At 45.6% G+C, this 24,468-nt stretch overlaps 1 protein-coding gene and 1 pseudogene across 1 annotated transcript in view; both read left to right on the forward strand.

Annotated features, from left to right (window-relative positions):
• Plekhg1 (pleckstrin homology and RhoGEF domain containing G1) overlaps positions 1 to 24,468 on the forward strand; it is a 134,182-nt gene that overhangs the window by 96,818 nt on the left and 12,896 nt on the right. The window contains exons 4-13 of the mRNA XM_055615864.1: positions 4,515 to 4,561; positions 8,017 to 8,167; positions 12,641 to 12,772; positions 14,500 to 14,682; positions 14,781 to 14,876; positions 14,990 to 15,076; positions 20,515 to 20,548; positions 21,038 to 21,133; positions 22,927 to 22,965; positions 24,406 to 24,428. Of these exons, the coding sequence (XP_055471839.1) occupies positions 4,515 to 4,561; positions 8,017 to 8,167; positions 12,641 to 12,772; positions 14,500 to 14,682; positions 14,781 to 14,876; positions 14,990 to 15,076; positions 20,515 to 20,548; positions 21,038 to 21,133; positions 22,927 to 22,965; positions 24,406 to 24,428 (888 nt within the window). The remainder of the gene's footprint in view (positions 1 to 4,514; positions 4,562 to 8,016; positions 8,168 to 12,640; positions 12,773 to 14,499; positions 14,683 to 14,780; positions 14,877 to 14,989; positions 15,077 to 20,514; positions 20,549 to 21,037; positions 21,134 to 22,926; positions 22,966 to 24,405; positions 24,429 to 24,468) is intronic.
• On the forward strand, positions 9,077 to 9,592 carry LOC129683338 (E3 ubiquitin-protein ligase RNF5-like; annotated as a pseudogene).

Below are 24,468 nucleotides of genomic sequence, written 5' to 3' on the forward strand. Positions count from 1 at the left end.
TTTGGACAATATGTGATGGCCAAGATACAGCCAACACGTACTTATGATGTCCCTGTTCTCCTGAAACAATTATAGAGTGTGCTGTGGGATAATGCAAGGAATTTGTGGTGTTAGTGCCCTTGAGAGATGAAATTGCCAAGAGAAGTGAAATATAGGTGCAGGAATTCCCCAGTATGAAGTCCTTATCCCAAATGCTTAGGCCCAGAAATGTTTCATATATTTTTAGATTTTGGAATTTTTCCTATACATAATACAGTATCTTGGGGAGGAGATCCAGGTGTGAACCCGGACTCCAGGAATGCGTCCTCTGCACCTAGGCTGAGGTTGCTCTGCACAGTATTTTCAGTGCAGCTGTGGCGTGCACTGCCCATTGCATGAGTTCAGGTTTAGGGTTTTCCACTTGTCACATCATGCTCATTCTCAATGATTTAGGTTTTTAATGTTACGTCTTCTTTTAATATTATATCACTGTGGACCAAGCCTACTTTTAAATCTCTTAGAAAGCAATAATTTTTTTAAATTTGTCCATTGAAAAGCCCTAAAAATAATGACTAAGCCAAGCTTGAGGGTCACCAACACCCAGACTGGCCTCCAAATACTGCTTCCTACCAAGGTTCCGGGCTCTGGGAAGCATGGGTAGTTTGGAAGCGTATGGATGGTAAGGAATGTCTTACCACACATAAAACATAGAGCTTCTGAAGATGGTGGATCCTGTCATAGAACGCCAAGAGGCTGGTATCCAAAGGAGTGCCCGCTGGCCAAAGATAGTGGACATTTGAACACCGGCCAAGTGTGACAGCTTTTCTGAAATTAACTAAAACCCAAGTGGCTGGGCACACCTGTGAGGGATTTTTTTCCTTAGTTAAATTATTTGAAGTGGGAAGAGCCACTTTTAATCCAGATCTTTTGAGACAGGAAGAGCCACCATTAATCTGAACCATAGCTTCTGTTGGCAGCCATGGAAGAGAAAAGTTTGCTTTCTTTGGCTTGCTTGCTCTCACTGTCATTGGCCAGTCCATCCCTTCACTGGCATTAGAGCCTACTTCTTTGGGATTCTGGTGTAAACTGAAGGCAGTTGAGACATTTAGCCTCATGGACTGAACAACTACTAGATTCTTGGACCTTCTGTTGATGCCCAGACAGCCATTGTTGGACTAGCTTGACCACAGCCTATAGGCTATTCTAATAAATCCCCTTTCAGTAGGTAGATAGATAGGCAGGCAGGCAGGCAGGCATACATACAAACAGAGAGACAGACAGGCAGGTAGATTTTGTTTTATAAATTCTGTTCCTCTAGAGTACCCTGACTAATACAATCAGTAAAGATAGTTAATTGAAAACAACTGAACCTCATTAACTAAACTGTTCCTATTTATTAATTTAAAGTAACATTAAAAATCAGGCCCTTTATAGGATATTAAGAAAGCAATATATTATTCTAAGAATAATGAATAAAAAAAGGAAAAACTGAATTAGAAATGTCATCATTGTAACCCCTGATAACAGACCTATGCAGTAATCATCAGAGCCTGTTAATATCACAAAAAATATATGCAGATGTTGTTTGGTGGAAGCACAAAACAGCCCCATGGTGCATTTTACCAAATTATGAAAACGAGGTGTACAGTGGACAGGATGCACAAAGGGGACCCAGGACCCCTGAGCCTGACCATGTGGATGGAATGAACGGTCTGGTTTCTTCAACAACTGAATTGCAAAGGAAGAACCTGTGAGGAGATGTAAAGATGAGTGGAGGGTAGAATCTGGGATGCTGGGATTCTGGCTCCCACCCAGTGTTACAAAGCAAGCAAGCAATCACAACCAGCTGATAACCTTTGCTGTGTATGAACCTTCTTTTGGGCTTCAAATCAAACAGCGAAATGTGAAAAGGAAGGAAATCAGGAAAAGAAGGAAATGTGACTGGTTAGTGGTAAACATTATACGATGGAATTATTTAAGTCTGATCATAGAATTGTGATGCCTCTTCGCGATAGGGCCTAGGGAGATGGCTGGGCGGTTCAGAGCACCGGCTGCTCTTTCAGAGGACTGACTCACAAACCTCTGCATATCTCGTTCCGAGGGATCTGAGCCCTGCACGGGCACCATGCTCACATGTGATTCATAGACGCATGCTATCACAACACCACATCCTAAAAAAAATTAAAATAAAAAATTTTAAGTACTTGGAGACACACAGTAAAATATCTATAGGTGACAGGATGTGTCGTCTAGAACTTGCTTCAGAGTGACGGTGGGGGGAGGTCAAGAGGAGCAGGTCGGCTATAGATCTCTACATGATTGTCGGGTTAAATGGTGGCTGCCTGAATAGTAACCATGTCATCCTCTCTAATTTTTACATGTTTGAAACATTCTATAATGATTTTTTTTATAGAAACAGAACTTAAAATTTAAAAAAAAAATGAAGTTAAAAAATTAAACAACACTAGAAATAACTGTCTTGGAATCTCCTGTGGATTCCGCACAAAGCAATTTAAGAAGTTGGGAAATGTGGATTTGGAGTAATTTTCCTGTGGGTCTTATTCAGAAGAGAATTCTAGTTCAGTGTTTGCAAGAGCCAGTAATTCTTTGGCTTGAGTCCTTCTTTCTGACAGTTGCCCAATCAGAAGTCTGAAACCCTAAAACTCGCCTTGCACTTTCTGTGGATCTGTTTCTCAGCAGTGTAGTGTCTTTCTGCCTGTCTGCCTTCCCTACTCTTCTACTGCATGGCCGCTGAGCCTGCCTGGAGAGGGAATGCAGACTGTATTTCTTCCAGGCAGCCTTCCTTGAGCTCCTGGGTTGACTCAATGGTTTCTCCTTGTGAACATCCATATGAGCCAACATTCATCTGCCTGAGAGCACCTAGAGAGTGATACTGAGGTCTTCTGTTTATCCGTCTGGCTCACAGTGGTCAGTGTTCCCCACTCATCAGTAAAAAGACTCGTTAGTTGGCATCACTGCCCATTTTCTGGGGTGTTCTTCCCAATCAGTAAATCATTGAGGTCCCCACACCTTTCCCTGATTGTGTATGGAATGTTTTTCATCTTTGCCAACTTTATCTAACTGAGAGCAGTGCAAATGATTCTTGTTCACCAAGAAGCAAATGAACTGGGGTGATGGATTTTCCCTTCTCACTTCCTTCTTTCCTATTCCTCCTCCTCTTCTACTTCTCTTCCCCCGTTCTTCCCCCCGACCCTCCCTCCTTCCTTCCATTCCCTCTATTCTTTTGTTCCTCTTCTCTTCCTACACCTCTTCTTCTTTTCTCTCTTCCCTCCCTCAGTTCCCCCTCCATTCCTGACTCCCTCCCTCCTTTCTTTTTTAGACCTTCTTACTTTGTAGTTCAAACTGACCTCAAGCTCACAGCCTTCCTGGCCCAGCCCAGCCTTGCATCATCATGACTGAGCTGACAATTCATTTCCTATCCTCTACCCCAGTCCATAAAAGGAAAAAGCCAGTTTCCTATCTCTTTGTGAAATTCATGTCATCATTCTTCATCAATCACACCTACGTGGGCTGTATTTCTTTCTCTTTTGATCCAGTTTTAAATGTCTGATTGATTTCCTCATTAATAGGCAAAATAAGATAAGAAACAATGCTATTTTCATGTTTGCATTGAGTTGTGACCCTACCTTTCTAAAGAACTGTCTGAATCAGCCAGTATCAATATATTGTTTCCTGTAATAAGAATTCACAGCTGAAGAGCTAGTATACCTCGAAAGTGGAGATTGGAGGACAGGGGTAGATAGGTCCATTTGTTAGTCAAACCTTTATTGCTTTTGAGACATGGCTGCTGTGGTAGATGTACGCAGGTGAGTAGACTTTAGTTTTCATGTGATGTACAGAAGGAGAGAGGGGTCAATAGGCACGATTAACTAACAGGAAGACACAACGCGAACTCTGCCCTGGTGACTGTGAGCCAGACAGATAGACAGATGTCAGCATCGCTTGGCCACTGCTCCCAGACAGATGGGTGCTGTGTGTGGTGGACGTTCACAACAAGAAACTGCCGAGCCAACCCAGAGCTCAAGGGAGGCTGCCGGGGAGACGCACAGCCTGGATTCTCTCTCAAGGCAGGCCCAGGGGCCATGCAGTGAGATGAGCAGGAATGGCCATGGGCAGAGACAGCTCCGTATGCCAGGCTTGAGGGTATCCAGGAGTTTTCTGGTCTCCCATGCAAACGCCAACACAGTCTTACCGTGTGATGTCTAAATATAACCAACCTACTTATATTTCCCTGACTCACACATGCCCACCAGAGTGACCATAAGCACCTTGGGGCAGAAATTTTATTTCCATCCTCTTCCTGTTCCTCTTCAGATTCACTGGGATATAACAGGTATTCAGAGTGTTTGTTGGACCTATGTGAGCTCAGTGGGCATGGATGGTGGCCACACAGGCTCAGGGGGTGGACCACTATGATTGGAATGATAAAAGTCTCATCACTATTTCTTGTGTTGTTGCTGAGTGTTGTTGTCTGTGCTTTGGGGCTCATGGGAGTCTCTTCTGTTTCTTTGTAGAGTGAAGAGTTCCACATTTATACTCAGTATTGCACCAACTACCCAAGGTATGTCTTGAAAAGGAGCGGGTTTCTTCTCTGTTTCATGTTGTTTCGAGTCCTAGATGCCATTTCGGGCACTGTATGCCTGGCTGGCAAGTGCTGAAGACCATGGAAATGCAAAGGTGCTGAGAACAAGCTGTGGGCATCTCAGGCATTGGTTGATGCCGTTGGACTGGCATGCACTGTGAAGCTGGAGCAGGAAAAAATTCATGGAAGATCCTGAATAAGACCGGGAATGCCACTGCATATCTCTGAAGGAAAATGGACACATCCACATTGTTGTATCGGGCCATTTCTCTGTTAGTCTTTTCTTTATGTGTGCCACATTTTGAGAATGAGTTCATGTAACCCAGCTGGGGAGAAAATCTTGTTCTGGTTTTGCTTGGTGAACTTTATGAGATTTCCAAGTTTTATTAAGTTCAGAAAGGACAGAGCATGAGAAGCCAGTGTGAGGAAGGGGAGCCTCCGGCCTCCCCCAGCTGTTGGCTCTGTTTTGCTTGTTTCCAAGATCAGTGGCAGGAGGTCAGTTCAAGGAGGAGCCTGGACATGTACTGACCACTGAGCAGCAAGAGCTGGAAGACAACTGCCTACAATTCTAGACCTTTCTGTGTTCTCTACAAGACATGTATTGAGCATTTGACTCCTGAACAGTGTTGAAAGGTATAAAACCAAATGTTGAATTAAACATTCACAGTGATTCACAGCGATGCAGAGATTCTCGAGGATTAAAGGAACCCAGGACATCCACTCCAGTGCCAGGAACCCAGTGAAGCCTCATCAGATGCAGACCTACCACTGCCCCTTCCTTCTTCCCAGTCTATGGGTGAGCCTGCTAAGGGTCATGACCAATGGACTCCACAAGGATCCCGTAGCTGATGGATGGCCCAGTGAGGCTATCAACCAAGTTGCTCCAGCCTCAGGCCACCCATCACCATATCTTTATAAAGTTTCGGAGCTTGGTTGTGAAGCGGTGACTGCCAGACTCCTGCAACCCAGCCAGGAGGGCCAGGGTGACTAGCACATTCTTGTCAATCTTGGCAGACATGGTCTCCAGGAATACAGTATACAGTAGGATCCTTGTGGCTGCAGAAGGGAAAACGGACAGACACCCCCAACTAGAAAGACTAGTGTGTGGCAAGAAGCCTGACATTCAGGATTACTTTTAACAACTACCCGCCATTGTAAAATGTTCGTCTCCTGTAAGCAGTGATCAAGATATGAGACTATGGTTATTCATTTGGAAGAACGGCCATGCCTTTCCCAGGTCTCTGTTTAAAACAAAACAAAACAAAACAAACAAACAAAAAAAAAACACGTTCCTATTCAAGTGTTGCCATAATCCTCATCCCATACCCAGAGTTTGCAGGCTGCACTTAAGCATCTTTTCTTTCTGACAGTGTGAACTATAAAATGCCCCAACTAAATCTCGTGGTCCTTATGCCAAAATGTCATGCAACAGAGGAACCAAAGAGCCAAGTCACAGCCTTTCCCCAGAAATTCTTCCCAAGCAAAAGGGAAGATGTTCAGACTGACCAATCAGCAAGGTGCTGGGTCTGGTGGACAGAGGGGCTGGCTTGGGAGGGTCTGTGTGTGTGCATTTCACTATGAACATATTAACCAAAGATGTAACCTCATCTAGACACTTTTTCCAAGTCACACATGCAGAAGGTTCTACTGACTTGCCAATGAGGCACTATGATTTACCACGATGGGCCATTTGGGGATCCTGGGAAAACCAACTCATTTGCGCGAGAAGGATGTTAAGAATTTGTCATCCATGCTGCGCTATTCCATGCTTAGTGCCGATTGGCAGGAATTGTAACCAGCTCTCCAGCCTTCAGGCAGCTTGTATGCTCTAGAGGGGCAGAACCCACTAAATACATTAATGAAATAGTATAGTAGAGGAGATTAGATACCTAAATGGGAATTAATATGGAATAGACTCAGTAATATGCAGTGGAATTTGAAGACACAAAGTAACGAGAAATAGACCCAGTGAGGATAGTTAAGGACAGTTTTTTGGAGAGTGTGTGTTTTGATTTTGAGTCTGACTTTAAAGAAACCGGCATTAACAGAAGGATGTTCTTAAGGAAGAAGGCACATCCAGTACTTTCTCAGTGTGTGGCTTTAGTAGCCACAACGAAATTTTTCTGTGCCTCTGAGACTTGAGAGTCCTATCTCCCTGTCTTAGCAAACCAAGAGTACCAAGTTTTTTCTTCCTACCTGAGACGCAGGGTGGTGATCCTAAATGTGACTGGCACCTTGGCAGGTGACTTCTTTCTTCATACCAGTCACACCCAGTGATTTCACTGTGAAGAGACACAGGTCACTCCCTCCTTCCCCGAGGGACAGGTACAAAGGAGGTCAGCCATTGTCTGCCTCTGCCTGAGCCATTCCTGAGATTTCCGGGAACACAGAGTGTGTGGCCCTCTTTGTAGCAGATTCCAATCTTGAGCAAGAGCTTGGGCTGCCGGTCATCCACCAGGCTACTGAATGACGGCACCTAACTCCAAAGGACTTCAGAGAAATGCCCAGATCACACATGCAGAGTTTGACAATCAGGACTCAAGGGAGAAATAAATCGGCTCGAACGGCTATTTTCTAAAGCAGTTGGCACAAGGGGATTCTAACAGCTTAATTACAAGACTTTCACTTAACGGCTTTCCAAGGAGTCTCATTTTGATGTTTGGCTTCATCTGATTATCTCAGTTAATCCTGAAGACATGGCACGGACTTGGGGAGAAAAAAAGAATAAAGTGGTTTCTGCCCACATTCCAGTTGTACCACATCAGGATTTTAATTTGCACACGTGTGTGATATCCAATCCTATTAGCTAGCTTGGTGTTTCAGCTGCTGCTTTAAGACACACAGGAGCTATGTGTTACCCTGAGGGCTGCAGAAGGGACACGAGGCCCCTTTTCTAATGTCCTGCAGTGAGAAATGAGAAAACACTAGAGAGGGAGGCGGGTGGGTAGAGCAGGCACGCTTCACGAACCACCAGGGAGGATGGGTGACTAATGCCCTGATGGAAGGCCAAGAATGTGCTAAAAAGGAACTGTTCTGTCTTAGTCCACGGATGCTTTATCACCTGACCTGTGGAAACTGAGTCCAGATGTGCAACATGATTCGTATACAAACACAGCTGGATGTGGCATATGGAGGGGCTAAAATTCAACATAGATGTCTTTTGCCAAGCTATATACTATGTTGGTATGGGCCTGTGTGCCCTTGAAGCCTGCGCCCATGGTACTATATTTCTGAAGTCGGGTTCCTTTCCTAACTCAGCCCATCCGAAGGGATACCTTTTTTAAACTTGGCCCAAAGCATTCTAGCCAGGAGCTAGCTAGAATGTGGCTACCCAGCCCATTTTAGGACATTTCTACCGAGATTGGTATTCAGACCTCAAACGCCCATGAAAAACATGGTGCCATGGTGATGAAAAGCGTGTGTTTCCCTTGCAGGTCTGTGGCCGTGCTAACTGAGTGCATGAGGAACAAGATACTGGCCAAGTTCTTCCGGGAGCGCCAGGAAACTCTGAAACACTCACTGCCCCTCGGGTCCTATCTCCTAAAACCAGTTCAGCGGATTCTCAAATATCACCTCCTTCTACACGTGAGTCTCGGCCTGGGCTATAGCACTTACTTGCCAAGGGTTTGGGTTGTGTATATTAAATTTGGGGGCGGGGGTAACACCAGAAAATGCTGTGCTCATATGGAAGCATTTTCTACATTCATGCTTCACAACTGACTGATTTTCTTAGAGATTCCTCAAAGATGCTAGGGCTACAGCCCCACTGATGACAGCCAAGATGAAAGATTAACTTGAACTTGGATAGCGACAGGGCTGGGGAGGGGCTAGACAGGGTCCATTTCAGGCAGGGAACAAGCATCTAAATGAAAAGCGGATTCATTGTCCTGTTTTGTTTAATTTCCACGAGGCCCAGTTCTGTAGCAGCCGGGAGGGAGCAGTGTCTGCCATATATCGGCCCTTTCGTGAGAGAAAAGAGAAAGTGCTCTAAAGGGGGTGGGTAGATGCACAGGGCCATGAAGGAGCTCTGAGCGGATCTTAGCCTCACTTCTGGCTCTCTGCCTTTTCTGTCGGTTTCTACTGCTTGTATGAAACTCAAGGAGGAGTCCCAAACAAGTTGGATGTAAAGCTAAGATTCTCAGCTCTCATCCTCTACTGAAATGTGCAAAGATGGAGAAAGCTCTGTTGAAGATAATTCCCATTCTGCGAGTAGGACTTGCTTTGCTTTGCAGTGGGGGCAAGGCAGAGCGTCAGGCTTCAGGAGTGGAGCTCCGAGGCCAGGCTGTCTGCCTCCAGGTTCTAAGGGCTACTTCCACTGTGGCCTGTGGCCACTCAATAGAAATGGGGTGGCGTCTGTAATTTGTTATTTTGTATACTAAATTAAGAACCTTTTCCTGGTTAGGGCATGAGCGCGTGTGTGGTTGCGTGTGTGGTTGCGTGTGTTCCGTGTGTGTGCCTGGGAACACTAATACATGGGGTGAAGCAGAACCAGCCATGGCAGCAGCAGAGGAAGAGGATGCCCCCCAAGGGGCCGAACCCCTGAGCAGGGCGGGGTGGGGCGGGCGGGACCTGAATGTAGCGTATGTCTGGAGATGGCTCAGGGGCTGTGGTCAGCGTGTGCGGCCACCGGTATTGTTGGCCCTGTCTTCACCGGTGGCTGGAGACATCGCCAGACCAGCAGGAGTGCCCGATGTGTAAAGCCGGCATCAGCCGGGAGAAGGTCCCTCTCTATGGGCGAGGGAGCCAGAAGCCCTAGGACCCCAGATTGAAAACTCCACCCTCAGGGCCAAGGAACAGCTCCAGAGAGCAGAGGGGGGTTCCAGCCATCCGGTGATCCCGGGGGCTCTCACTTCTCGGTTGGTGTTGGCTTTTTCATCACCATGTTCAATACCCAGGATCCTTTCCGGAGGGAGCGGGTATGGATCAGGGACAGGGCCACGGGGCCTCCAGCTGGAAAGATTCCCCTTCCTGTTTGTCGCCATCTCCTTTTTCTGGCTGCTCAGTATTTGAGCTGTGACCTGCCTGCCCACCTCTATCTAGAGGAGAATCAGTATGTGGGGTCCCTGCTGGCCTGTCCTTGCTTTCGGACTACCCCCTCACTTCCATGGCCCATCTCTGTTTGCCGAGGCCTCCTTCAGGAGGGCCTAGGCAGGAGTGACCAGGCTGGTCCGACGGGAGCCTCTCCCCCGGGGGAGGGCAGCCTACAGACGGGCGTGCAGGTCTGCTCTCCAATCCTTTGCTCTCTCACGGGTTTCTTGATTTGATGCTTGTTACAGATAATAATAATAATGGACATGAAATGTTAAAAAACAAAAATAATCTTTTTCTGAAGGGGTGTTAGAAGCAGAAGCAGGATAGAAGCTTCGGTATCATCTTCAGCTAGACAGAAGGTTTGAGGCCTGCCTGTGCTACATAAGCCCTTACTTCAGCCAACCAACTAATCAGTCAATAATCAAATAAATATTTTAAATAAAGGAATTTTAATCTGGAGCCCCACTTTATCAGCATACAGGTACTAATCAGGCCCAACCCTGTCTCGCTTCCAGGCTCAGACAAGATCAGGCATGTTCAGGGCAGCGTGACCATTGACTGTGTATAGTGTGTCTTATGAAATGATTCTAGGTTTCTAACTTGGGCAATCATTTCTGGCCTGCTGAGTTCACATATGTAAATTTTTACCAAAAATTTCTTCGTCTTCTTGCTTAAGTAGCTCATCCTAGGAGACTCATCTGTCATCTTAAGAAAACACACTGGAAATAGTTCCCTCATTTTTAAGTTAACCCTAAGGACCTTCTAGATTTAGTGGGATAAGTTTGCTAAATCAGGGTCCAGATAATTGCTGAAAAAGTAACACCTACCCCAGAATACATCTCTGCTAAACTGTGTCACTGTGACATATAGGACATGAATCTTCTTGAGAATCTTATAGCCATCAAGAAAAATCCAAGATCTCAGCTCTTGTGAGTAATCAAGATCTGTACAAAACTTAATTGGTGTTTATAAATGACTATTAATGAAGGAAAGGGGGGATGTTAACTGAATTAATCCCAGATCGACTTCTTGTTGCATTTGAAATATTTTTGCTTTTACGTGTAGTTTGGAATCTCCCTCCAAAATTCACAGCAACCAAGAGCTGATCCCACACGCATCCTCACAGGGATATCCCCTGAACTTCTGTCTAGGTACTGAAAAGCAGAAAAGTCTCTTAAACTAAAAGAAGAGTGTCACCCAGACCTTGGTTTTATAGCACAGTTTCCTAGGACATGGCAGCAGCTGGGCCTGAGAGTTTGGAAAGAAAATGCAGATTCTGCCCATGGTCAAGCTTGCTGAAAACTTGAATACTCAGTTTTTAACAGTGTTGCCTTAAAGTAATGGGAAGAAGCCTCAGGATTATACCAAAGCTCCAGCCACTGCCTTTTCGAGAATTATGTATGACAGGTGTAATAAAGCATCTAATGAGCAAGTTTTTCCTGCTGTCAATACTACATCCTTTAGTATCTGCAGAGGACCAATTCCAGGTCCCTCCAAATGCTGAACTCTGTGGCTACTCAAATCCCTTATAAGAATAGCATAGAATGCTGTAGTGAACTATGCTTTTTAAAATAATAAAACAAGAGAATGATTTGCAAAATAATTTACATACTTTCACCCATACATTAGGCTCTAAGTCACCTCTAGGTTATATTTAGCATAAAGTAAGTGCTGTGTTTGTATAGCTATTATATTGCTTAGGGAATAGATCTGCATTTAGTATGTAGAGACTTTTTAGCATTGTTTCCAAAAAATATGATCGCTGTAGCTTCAGCTAGCCTCTGGTAAATATGGCTATTCTCAGTCTACCGCTGTCTAAAGCAGTGAATGTGGGACCCATGGATGGGGGAGCTCATTTACTAATGTAAGATTGCTGTTTTTAAGACGGTGTTGCTTCAAATTAAGCATGTATTGAGGCTGGAGATCTAGCTCAATGATAGAACACTTGTCTGGCCCTAAATTTGGTTCCTAGTACCAAAATGGGAAAAAGAATTTTCTATACCACCCATCTGTTAGGCACATCGGAGAAGATGAAAAGAGCAAATGACCGGGCCATCTACTGAGAATCATCCGGGTCCAGGAGACGTGGAAGCAGTAAAGAATCCTAACAGGGGTTGTGCCCTCTCCTCCCTCCTTGGGATTATGAAACTTATGATAATACAAATTGTCCTGACAGTCAGAGGACGCTTCTTGAACCTTGAATGCTCTGATCCCCTTAACACTGAACGACCTCACAAAAGCGGACACCATCTCTCTCTCTTTCTCTCCCTGCCTCCCTCCTTCCCTCCCTTCTTTCCTTCCTCCCCTCTCTGGTGCTGAGAGCTGAGGGTCAAACCCAGGGCCTATATATCCTGAACAGGCTCTATCGCTAAGCTTTAAGCAGCGTGTCCCCTAGATACGTTTAAGTAATGTTTGTGTGTGTGTGGTTTTTGTTTGGTTGCTTGCTTACTTGGTTGGCTTTTTTGAGACAGGGTTTCTCTGTGTAGCTTTGGCTATCCTGAAACTTGCTCTTTATACCAGGCTGGCCTCAAACTCACAGAACTCTCAGAGGCTCCACCTTCTCCTCCTCCACCTCCGCCTTCGTCCTGAGTACTGGGATTAAAGGCGGGCACCACCACTGCCTGCCTATGTAATGTATTTTTAAAAGATTTTTGTCTTTGAGAATGAGAACTGTATTATTACTAAGCCCTCTCTTATGCTGGCGACCACTGCAGATACAGTATCTCTGCATGGTTAATGCAGGGATTATGCCTTTGTACAGGGACTGTAATATACTTTCATTATTCCTGCCCATTCTGGGATTTTTGTGGTGTGTAGTTATGGTAAAATTATCTCTTAAACTTAAGGAATTATGGTGATACATAAATAACACATATGTATATATGTATGTATATATATGTGTGTGTATATATACACATATATAGGTATAGTTTTATACATATATATATATGTAACTATACCTAAAGAAGCCACTTGCTTCACTGACAACATAAAGATCTAATAAGATTTCTGTCTGTCTGTTTTTAGGAAATAGAGAACCACCTTGACAGGGACACAGAAGGCTATGACGTCGTGCTAGACGCCATAGACACGATGCAGCGAGTGGCCTGGCACATCAATGACATGAAACGGAAGCACGAGCACGCCATCCGCCTACAGGTGAGCACACAGCCGGGCGGCCGCGCCCAGCCGGTGCTCCGGCAGACCGCCGCCTTCCAAACCGTACCGTCAAGCCTGCACCAGCGGAACCCCTCTTTGTTGGTCCTCACCAGTTTTCCCCGAAGACGGGGTAGGACGTGGATCATGCTGCCCAGTGGTTAGGTAGCAACATAGGACAAACTCGGTCACTTTTAAACTAATAGTTTTCTTATAGCTCCTTTGATGAGCCTGAATAAATATGAGTCTCACAAGGCTCTATCTTATATCATTATAAACCAGTGGTTCTTGCTGAAAACAATTTGCTCTAAAATACTTAAGGATTTGAGACAGGGTTTCTCTGTGTATCCCTGACTGACCTGGAACTGTCCCTATACACAGGTCTGGCCTCAGACTCACAGGGATCCTTGTGTCTCTGCCTCCCCGAGTGTTGGGACTCCAGCCCCTATTTCTCCCTCACTAGTTTATGCGAACCTGTGGTACAGTGTAAGGGTACTCATGGGGCAGGTGACTGAGTTGGGAGACTGGAGCCTGGAGCAGCTCCTTTGCATTTCAGTTGAGACATGAGTCTCAAGCACATTGTTTTAGTCTCTTCAACTGTCAGTTATGACAGCCAGGTGACGGGTCTGCTAAGTTCCGTCCAGCACCAACATCATGAATCCTAAATTCTCAAGAACGTTTTTCCCTCTCAGGAACTTTTGATTATGTCCTAGACCCCTCAAAAAATGAGCCACTTAAAAGGGGGAGCTGGGGAGAGGGTTTCGTGGTCAGGGGCAGCTGCTGCTCCTGCAGGGATCCAGGTTCAGTCCCACCCAGATAGAGGGTCACAGTTGTTCAGCTCCCACGCCATCTTCTGGCTCCGTGACAGCAGGCCCTGCATGATGCAAACAGGAGCACAGATGTACCAAAGCACTCAAACGCAGAGAATAAAAATATATTAGTCTTTCTTTAAAATTAGCTGCACATGACCCAGCAGCTAATTCTAGTCTTGTTTGTGACCTTCCAAGTGAGAGAGAAAGATGCAGAGTGAATCCACCGACAACTCAACTCAGGGAAGGGCGCATTTTTTTCCCCTCATAAATTATAAGAAAATTAGGCGACCAGAGTTTGGTGTGATGTCGCTGCCTGTCAAAAGTCAGAAGACAACGTTCTGTTTTTCCAGGTTATGTTACTGTTGTTTTCCCAGCATTAACAAAAAGTTTAATTATCCAAGTGTTCCTTTTTACAACTATGCCAGACGTCTTTAGTAGAGTCAAAAATGGCTGAACAGCTAATTTTTCATACGGTGTCAATCTGCATGACATTCTGAGGACAGCACTAAATCAGACCCTGTCTCAAACTTTATCCCATCTCTGCCATTTCTGTTTGTAGCCAATAAAATTTACTCTGTATAGTATGGACTCAGTTTGGAGAAGAATTTTCTTAAGTTGAACACTGGAGGTTTTTAATCCACAGAGGAGAGGAAGAGAAAGGTTAGAAAAGGACCCATCTCCGATGGTGCCAGTGTGCTGACCTCCTCTGGCACTTTTGAAGGGTGTAGCTGCCGCCGCCAGCCGTGACTCTGGACCATTCAGGACCGACAATGAGCAGCTAGCAAGTCAGCAGCTAAAACTCTGATTCATTTCGGTTAACCCTCATGAATATGATTTGTCAGTCACCATCCTTGAGTTCAATGACAGATACCTGCAGTTTGCCTGGTGTTTAATTCAGGGAAATTCTCCTTTTCTCAGGAGATCCAGAGCTTGCTAACTAACTGGAAGGGACCAGACCTCACCAGCTACGGGGAGCTGGTGCTTGAGGGAACCTTCCGCATCCAGAGGGCGAAGAACGAGAGGACGCTCTTTCTCCTGGACAAGTTGCTGCTCATCACAAAGAAGAGAGACGACACCTTTATGTACAAAGCTCATATCCTGGTGGGTCCTCCTCAGGTGGCTGTAAGGCCCAGGGTGGCTTGTGGCGCCCTCGCAGAGGTTCCTTAGCAGTGCGCTTACCTGCTGTGCTCTCCCTGCAGTGCGGCAACCTCATGCTGGTGGAGGTCATACCAAAGGAGCCGCTCAGCTTCAGTGTCTTCCACTACAAGAACCCCAAGCTTCAGCACACAGTTCAGGTAACAGGTGGGCCGCCCCCAGCCCCCCACATAGAAGAGGCCTGCAGGGGAGAGCGGTGCAGCCACCATCTCTAGGTCGCCTCATGTCTTACCTTTTAAACCTCACCCTGTAGGCCAAATCCCAACAAGACAAACGCCTCTGGGTCCTGCACCTGAAGAGACTGATTCTGGAGAACCATGCGGCGAAGATCCCAGCTAAGGTACGCCAGTCAGCATACCAGAACGCCGAGAGGGCCCAGGCACTAGTGAAGAGTCTGGCAGGAAGCAAGGCATAGCTTCACAGGGGAGCCTGAATCCCAGCACTCAGGAGGCTGTCAGGGGGAGTCACACAAAACCCTGTCTACAGAAAGGCATTTCCCAGGTTACGTTGACATAGACAGATAGATAAAAAGGAGCAATGACACCCACCAGAGATTTACATTTTGGGCTATGGAGCCAATGTTGGTAACTGCTCTTTTTCTTTTCTTTTCTTTTTTTTTTTTTTTTTTAACTCCTTGAGGATTAAAGGGAAAAAAAGTTAAAGCCCATAAGGAAGCTCAGAAAACTAACAGAAACTTCTGGGACACCCCCCACACCCCGACCAAGAGCCCTCAGTCTCACGTGGCTGTGTAAGGTCCCTTGGGAACAGCGGGAAGCCAAGCCCAGTTTGGCGGGGAAGGAATTTGCCAGGAGAGAGCCAGCTGCCCGCCTAACCCAGATCTGTTTGCTGGATGTGGGGAGACAATAGTGCTGAAAGCCAGGTGGCCGGGGCAGGGAGGGGGGTGGAGGACAAAGTGTTCCGCTCTGGCCAGTGAGGACAGGAAGGAAAATGCCCCCTGCTTTCTTGAAGGATGATGAGGAATGTTCTTACGAAGCTGGGGAGAGGGAGGGGAAACCAGGCTAAGACAACAAAGTAAACAAAAACAGGAGTGACACCCTGCTCGCCAAACACAGCTGGCGCTGGGACTCGAGGGCCAGAACATAGGGCAGGCGTGGGGCCCGGGGAAGTGGAAGTCGGCCGAGTAGTCCATGGAATGCAGCACAGGGTGCCCCAGATGCAAGACGGGTCACCCAGGCAAAGGAAACAGACGCCACCCTCTGGGATTGTGTCTGAGTTGCAGGAAGTGCTCCAGGTTGGGAGTTAACCAGCTCACGGAGGAGGCCAAACCGGTTAGGTGGGAGCAGAGTAGCATCTGGCCGGGCGGGTGGAGGTGGAAATTCAGGTTCTGGCAGCCCAGGATTAGGAGAGGCAGTGGGTGAAGCCCTGGGGTTGATGGGGTGGCCCACAAGAATGCAGAAAGGAAACAAGGACTCTTGGGAATCCCAGCTAGTCACCTGCTGGGGGAGGGGCACTTGGAAGACCTGGAGGGGGTACCTGAAAAGGAAGGAGAGGGGAGCAGAAAAGCAGGCACAGAGTGTGGAGTTGGAACTCAGAGTATTTGCTGTGGGTTGAAAGGAATTAGAAACAGGCTGGCTGGGGACTCTTTTTTTTCCCACAAAGTTCAAAAAGGTGCAGTTTAGAGAGCAACACAATCAAAGCCAGGCTTGCTATGGGGTGAAAATGTGGAATAGGCTAGTGATCTGTCTGGGAAGACCAGGAGGCAACAGGGATGAAGAAGGCCATTTGTTGGGGGAGGTGGAAGGAAGGGGCCCTCTTTAGTATGGAATGGTAGAAAGAGTTGAAAGCATGTTTCCCGAGCTAGGGTAAGTAATGAAGAGACATGGCAGGGGAACACTGAGGTGAATTAGGAAACCGTGGTGGGGTGCAGACGCTGGTGTGAGTGATGAAGACATCAGGGATGAAGCAGGGATGGGGTTGGGATGTGAAAGTGGAGAGGGTCGGACTCAGTGCTGAAGAGAACGGTCACGCAGGGTGACTCAGGCCCTTTCCGCAAGGCTCCAGAGACCCGCCTGTGGCTGCTGCAGGGATCAGTGTGATGGCATCATGACAAACCACCTAGCAATATGGAAACTGTCATAAGGAACTATGGCCCCATGCGTTCCTCTGTGGGGGGTGGGGGGCTGGAGCTGGGGGACAGGTGGTTCCCACAGCGAGGAGAAGGGTGCTTGCTTATGAGCCTGTAGCTGTGGTGACTGTGACGCCAGGCAGAGTGGAAAAGAGACTTCTGGTCTGTGGCCAGCTGGTTCAGAGAGAAATGTGGAGTCTGTAGCTGGGGACTGGTCCTGGTACCCTACCTGGAAGACAGGGTAATCCTGGTGTGTCCAGGCTCTAGGATGAGCTTATTGCCTTCCACGTTGGTACTGTGGAGCCAAGGAGAAACAGTTGTTAGAGATAAAGGAGCAAAAGACTAAAATGAAGAGGTGAGTAGCCATCAGTGAGGATGGAGGGATATCCATGATGGGACCAAGAGAACAGAAGAAGAACAGAAAATGGGATCAGAGTCATAAGAGTGCTACTGGATGGGAAAAATCAGGAGGAATTCTGGGAAAGGAGAAATTTACCTTTGACATTCGTTGGTTGGTTGCTTCTCACTATATAACCTTGGATTTGGAATCCCCACCCCTACCCCAACCTCAGCCTCCTGAGTGCTAAGACACACTGGAGAGCCCAGTACAGTCAGCTTGCCTTCTACGTGTTTTGAGAAGATTCCCAGACCGGTCTGTAGGAGCTGTGCCAGTAAATGGTTTACGTTCAGGAAATGGATAGGCAGAGGTGTGTGCTTGGACTGAAGTGTGAGTTCCATTTCGTCAACCGTTGTGGGATACAGGGAACTCATGCATAGCAGTGATTGACATCTCTCAGTTACTCAGAAGCCATGCCCTTCTGCAGGATGGCACCATGTCTTTGATATGCCCCACCCACCGTTTACAAGAATTCTGGGAAAATTGCTTAACAAGATTCTGAAAGGCAATTATAGGCAATTACCAAATGAAACAGCTTACTTGCTTGTCCTCTTCTACATATTTGTGGGGCGTTTCACTTGATGCCTAAAACAATTGATACAGCCATAATAAAGTCATTCTTTTCACCCAAGTTATTAGTCCATTTAGAATCCAAAATGGATTTTAATTAACTATTTATTGAACACATTACATGGCAAGAATTACACTGTACTCTCACTCCACACTCAGTAAAATACCTTGGAGATGGATCATGTTCTTCAAATGTTAGAGAAAATAAAACCAGGGGTTCAGAAGCAGGAAGCCAATTGTTTAAGTTTTATAACTAGCACATGGCCAAATTCAGATTCAAACCCAAGTCATCTGGCTGCAAGGAGCCTCTAAACCATCTTTCCCCCACTAGGAATGAAAACAAACTTACTTTTATACTTTATCCACTATAATGTTAAAAGCGATTTTTTGCCCTATTTAAGGAATTATTAAATGAAGGGTGTTTTTTTTTTTTTTTTTAAGATCTTTCATCAAGACTATTCAATTGTTTTCTTAAAGCTTTCAAAATATATTTATTTCTATGAAATCAAACAAATGTATAATGGGACACTTTAAACAACAAGACGTGAACACGGGCTTCTAATGTCAACACAGCTGTTGGTGGTTCACTGAATACTGCCGGCTTCCACCCTCGCTCTCTACTTCCCTGGTGGCCCTTGGCTGCCACCTAGTGGACATGGAAAGAATTCTTTTGGAAATGATTTACAAGACTTCAGGGGATTAAGCCTTATGGATTAATTTTGCTAAGAGAATTTCTTGGAACTCAACATACGCCCCATTTATATACATAGTATATAAACTCAGCCAAATTAATTGGGCAAAAAGTTAAGTAAGAGCTTTTACATTTTAAATATTAACATAGGACTAGAAAGCTACTTTCCAGAGATTAAACTGTCATTTGTGTTTGAAATTAATTCCACCTAGTAACCTCAAGTGCCAAATATAAAATAAAAGATAAGTGTATGAAATAGGCAGCTACTTTCTCAAAATTAAAGTGACTGTTAATGGTTTTTCTTCTGTCTGTGCCTCCATCTTTATTTTTTTATTACATGTGATTAGCACTCAGCCCAAATAGTTTTGCATGATATTATTACAGATTGCAGCAAATTAAAAACAAAATCATTTTAGTTATTATAACATACTGTATGTAGATTAAATTACATTACCCCTGGGGAAAAGGTAAAAAGCACTGGAAAGCAAGAAACGTCACCTCAACTGATCCCCGCCCCCAATCAACTGGCAAAATGATGGATTGAGACAATTTAGCTTACCTCTTTTTAAGCACTAGCAAGACATGACGACAGTCACTACAAACCCTGAAGGATACTGGGTAGAACTGCCAAGTGTGTGGAGAGCAGAAGCCTCGAGGCATCAGGCTCCGTTGCCGGGAAGGGTAGAGATGGGATCCATGCCTGAGCCTGTCAGGCGAGCCTAAAGGCACTGGGAAAGGTGGATCCGGTTTTTCCAGCTCAGTTAGGAATGTGTATCCTCAGAAGTGAGAACTGCACCTTGGGTCACCTGGGGACATAACTGGACTGCAGCTGTCCATATATGCACTGGGCTGGGTTTTGTTTTTGTTTTTTACTCACCTAAACAATACAGTGTAAAGCAATCTATAAGGCATTTACCTGTTGAGTGTTATGCGTAAGCTAGAGGTGATTTAAAGTTTGCAGGAGAGATGGTTCAGAGGTTAAGAACACTGGCTGTTCGTTCAAAGGTCTTGAGTTCAGTTCCCAGCAACCACATGGTGGCTCATAACAATCTATTGTGAGATCTGGTGCTCTCTTCTGGTATGCAGACAGAATACTGTATAAATAATAAAAATCTTTAAAAAACAATAAAGTTTAAAAGAACACATGTGCAGGCTCTATATCGACGCGGGGTCCCTGTAAAAGACTTGGCTGTCACAGTCTTGTTCTTGCTTCGTTTCTGCTGCTGTGGTACCGTGAGGAAAGAACCAGCTCGGGGAGGAAGGGTTTGTTTCAGCTCATAGTTCCAGGTTACACTCCAGCATAACAGGGACATCAAGGCAGGAGCTTGCAGCCACCACATCAGAAGTCAAGAGCAGAGGTAAATTCATACCTGTAGGCCTGCTACTGAACTCACTGTCTCTGATACAAATTAAGACACAACCCCAGGGCTTTGACCCATACCAATCGATCTTCCCACAACAATTAACAATATTAAGATAATCCCCCTCCAGATGTGCCCACAGGCCAACTTAATCCAGACCAGCGGTTCTCAACCTGTGGGCCAAGACCCCTTTTGGGGCCAAATAATAACTCTGTCACAGGGGTTGCATATCAGATATTTTCATTATGACTCATAACAGTTGCAAAATTACAGTTATGAAACAGCAACAAAAATAATGTTATGGCTGGGGATCACCACAGCATGAGGAACTGAATTAAAAGGTCACAGCATTAGGAAGGTTGAGAACCACTGTGCTAGACAGTCTTTCATTGAGACTCTTCACAGGTGAGTCTAAATTGTCCATGTGACCATTAAGCTAGCCGTCAAGTCTTTGCTGTATTGTACCCAGCGACAGCATCTGCTGTCCCCATGATAGTCTCTCCATCTCTAGAACCATGTATTAGTACCTAAAATAAATAGTGAGGGATTCTTAGAAAGTTTCCTAAAATCCATTTAACAAGTGAGATAACACCTCTGCCACGCTTGGTAGTTTAAAAAAGAAACAGAATTTTTTTAAAAACACTGAATTGTACCTACATTTTCTCACTTTCAGGCCAAGCAAGCAATTCTTGAAATGGATGCCATCCGTAAGTTTGCTGTTGTTTCCTTAGCATTCCTTGAGATGCTGTCGTCTGTTTGTGTGTATCCAATCCTCTACTTCAAAGCTCGTGAAAGGTCATGTATAAGACACTAGCAGCTGGTCACTCCGGCTTAGCAGCTGGAGTAGACAATCATCACTTCCTAAGACACTGGTTTGTTTCTTCTTTGATTCTCCTGGTTTCCATGTGCAGTGCTCAATGGCTAGCCAACTTCCAGGTTTCTGCAAGTCCTAACACCGGCAGATCTGCCTCTGTGGAGGACTCTTCCTGTCACCTCTACCACACGCACACACAGAGAGAGAGAGAGAGAGAGAGAGAGAGAAGAAAAGGCACTGCAGTGCATTTATCCATGTTTACCCACCCATTTTTTAACAGTCGCTTTTGATTATTTACAAGAGCCTTTATCACGTGAGAATTGGGAACTGCAGCCCGCTGCATGGTCCCCCACCCTCACTCACTCCTGCACTTCCTCTTCAGACCATCCAGGCTTCTGCTACAGTCCTGAGGGAGAGATGAAGACGCCGTGCGGCTCCAAAGAAGGTCCCGCACCTTATCGGCAGAGACGGAAATCAGGTAAGCGGGGTGTCCTCAGCAGACTGTGGTGCTGAGGGAAGCCGGAAGTGGGCACTTTCTGACTTGGGAATTTTCTGTCTGCTTGGTGGTCACCCTAAAAAAAGATAACAAAACAAAAGCCAACAAATAAAAAGAAACCTCTCGCCTTTCTTTAAACACCTCTAGACATAATTATCTCCCAGTGAATACAAAACATGCCAACCAGCCAGGTATGATGGTACATGCCTTTTGTCCCAGGCGGAGGCAGACAGACCTCAGTGAGTTGGATGCCAGCCTGATCTACATAGTAAGTTCTGGGCCAGACAGAGCTCCACAGTGAGACCCTGTGTCAGAGAGGGAGAGAGAAAACCCACCAACTGCTTTTGCTTTATATGGAATCTCACCATTGGCGAGTACCCCCTTTAGCCCTGTTTCCTGTTTCTGGCGAAAAGTATACCTTGTGAATGACACACACAGCATATTCAAGGCTAACATTTTGGTATGTGTTTCATAAATCAGATGCCATGTAGCATTCTCTTAGCACTCAGATCTTGGTTTTATAGAAAGGAGTATTTACTAAGTCCACCTCAAGGAATGCCAGGGTAGACAGCACCTAGGATTTCTATTAGACCCTCACTGTGAGAGAGGCCTTCTGGATCAACACCAGTCTCTTTGATAAAGCTTTGGTAGATGTGGATGGAAAAGAGAGTGGAAAGATGGAAGAGAAAGAGATTCCAGGAAGGAGAGAGACTTCACAGAGCCGGAGACTGATGCCCTGGTAGGAAGGGAGACGAAGGCAGGTGGAGCTGGAGTCATCCACGCAGAACCCTATAGGACTTGAGCCAAGAGGCCCCAGGACAGACAGTCACTGTCAGCACCTCCAATGGCTGGAGGGAGGGATGGAGCTGAGATAGCAGAGGGCAAGGCACAGTGGAAAAAGATGAGGGTAGAGGGGCGTAGAAGGCAGGAGCCTGACCATGAGGGCTTAGCAGGCTGTGCTAAGCCTGGCTTAGCATGGATGCTGCTTTGCAAAGGAAACCCCGTGTGCAGCAGCCATGCCTGTCTCGAGGAGAAATGATGCTGCAGGCTGGCGACTGGGCAGCTCACTAAAGCTGTGTAGGCTGACAATGTCACCGTGGTCACTGGCCTGGGTGGGAAAAGTCATTGACAAGCTGGTAGCAAATACAGGTGAAAGTTCAAGAGGAAGAAGTGGGCTCAGATTGAGACAGAGTTGGCAGGATCCACGGCGTGAGTAAGGTGTGCAGCCTAGGCTGTGAAATTGCCAGTTACCGGCAGAGAGGCTGCAGCTGGAGCCGGGGAGTTGTTCCGCTGTTTGATGGGCTGGCAGAGCAGCACCCGCCCTTCTTCCATGTAACTCCTGACCCTTTACAGTTTATCAGACCGCTTCAGCTGCGCGAATTGCTTGCACCTAAGTGTCTCTGAGCACTGAGAATTTGGGCAAATCGGACAGAGCATTTTTGCAGTGCAAGGCCAGGGATGTTGCTTCATTGACAGTGTGTGAGTCTAATAGGCACAAAGCCCTGGGTTCCTTCCCTGCTCCACACAGAAGGGGCTCACGCCTGTAATCTTTCTGTCTGTAATCTCTGTGCTCAGGAAATGGAGGCAGGAAGACTGGAAGTTCAAGGTCATACTCAGCTACATAGTGAGTTCAAGGCCAGCCTAAGATGGCATGAAAGCCAGTCAAAAGCAAAAAAGAAACATTTCTAGGTCTCTTAAAATGTCAATAAACTACTAATTTATTTATGAGAGAAAGTATTGATTTGCAAATGACGCCGGCTTTGCTCTCCCCTTAGAACCTTCCTCGAGATCACACAAAGTGTTGAAGACCAGTGGTAAGTCCAAAATAGAGTTGCAAAACCATTCATTTGTATTCAAACCATATGGAAGAAATTTGTGCGTTAAGTGCATTGTAGGTTGGTGAGTTTGATAGATAGCCTGATTACAGGAAGATTAAATGTTTCTATAAGCAAAACTGTCCTGTTGCAAAACAACCAACTGATGCAAGTTATTTGCAATGTATCTGATGGACATAAAACTAACATTTAGCATAGAAATGCTATCAACAAAAACAAGAAGAAAAGGACCCTTAAACATACATGTAATATATATGCTGTATATCTATATACATATGCCCTAGCCTTGTAGAAGAAATAACGAGCCAATAACATTTAAAGTTTAAAAAGTCCTCTGTATCAGTAATGGAAAAGCCATTCATTTAAATGAGAGAAATGGAGCTATGAATTTGACCAAAAGGCACTGCAAAACTGCTGATGGGAGGCTAAATTTTTATGAATGTCCTGAGCAAAAATTGGTAACGCCCATTTAAGTTCAAAGTGGTCATTTGCCTTTGACCCAACAATCTGACCTCTAGGCCCATACAGATGTGTCAACAATTGTGACTAGAACTCTGTACTCTTCACAAGTGGGGCCGGGCCTTGGCATGACGGAGGTCTATATTTTCAAAGGTCAACTCTTATTCATGTGCTCTGGTACCTGGTGTGGCTCCTGTCCTCCAGGTGTAGACTATTAGCTGCAGAAACAACCAAAACTTCTACAACAGTGCTTTTCAACCTGTGGGTCGTGACCCCTTTGCCGGACCTCTGTCTCCAAAAATATTCACATTATAATTCACAACATTAGCAAAATTACAGTTATGAAGTAACAATGAAAATAATTTTATGGTTGGGGACCCGCAACTGAGGAACTGTATTAAAGGGTCACAGCATTAGAAAGGTTAAGGACCGCTGGTCTAGGGGGAGAAATTTGTGGAGCTTTTATAAGCTTACATAACTCAACAATTTTAAGGTGAAATATGTGTTATTGAGGTATCTCGAAGATACCTACATAAATTCCTCTTCATGACACGGCCAAGAAGACCTCCTGGATAAAGACCTCATCTTCATTTAAAACCTCCAAAATGCCTAAAACTCAACAAGGGCCTTCTCAAGTCTTCGGGGGACTCTCGTGGCCTATAGCCTGGGCATTCTTTTTCATGTTTTTGTTAGGAAGATTTGGAAACTATTTACCATGAACTGTAGCGCTCATGGATACAGCAGACAGCTCCAGCCCATAATAAAGTGGTTCTGCCATGGTAGAGGCTATAGGACAGATAAGCGAGAGGCATTCTTGAAAACTGGACCCAAAAGACCTGAAGCTATTGAGCTCCAGTTATTAGCAAGGTGTCTATAAGCCATGTAAAAATATGAGTGCTTCCCTAGATAGGAGACACATTTTAAATTCTCAGCCTTCACGCATGTTTGTTTATTTTTCAGAAACTGCGCAGGATATCCAGAAGGTGAGCAGAGCCACACTTCTTCTGGAGGGCCTGCCTCACT

This window comes from Psammomys obesus, unplaced genomic scaffold (assembly GCF_907164565.1).
Source record: "Psammomys obesus unplaced genomic scaffold, mPsaObe1.curated_primary_1811, whole genome shotgun sequence".
Taxonomy (NCBI): Eukaryota; Metazoa; Chordata; class Mammalia; order Rodentia; family Muridae; genus Psammomys; species Psammomys obesus.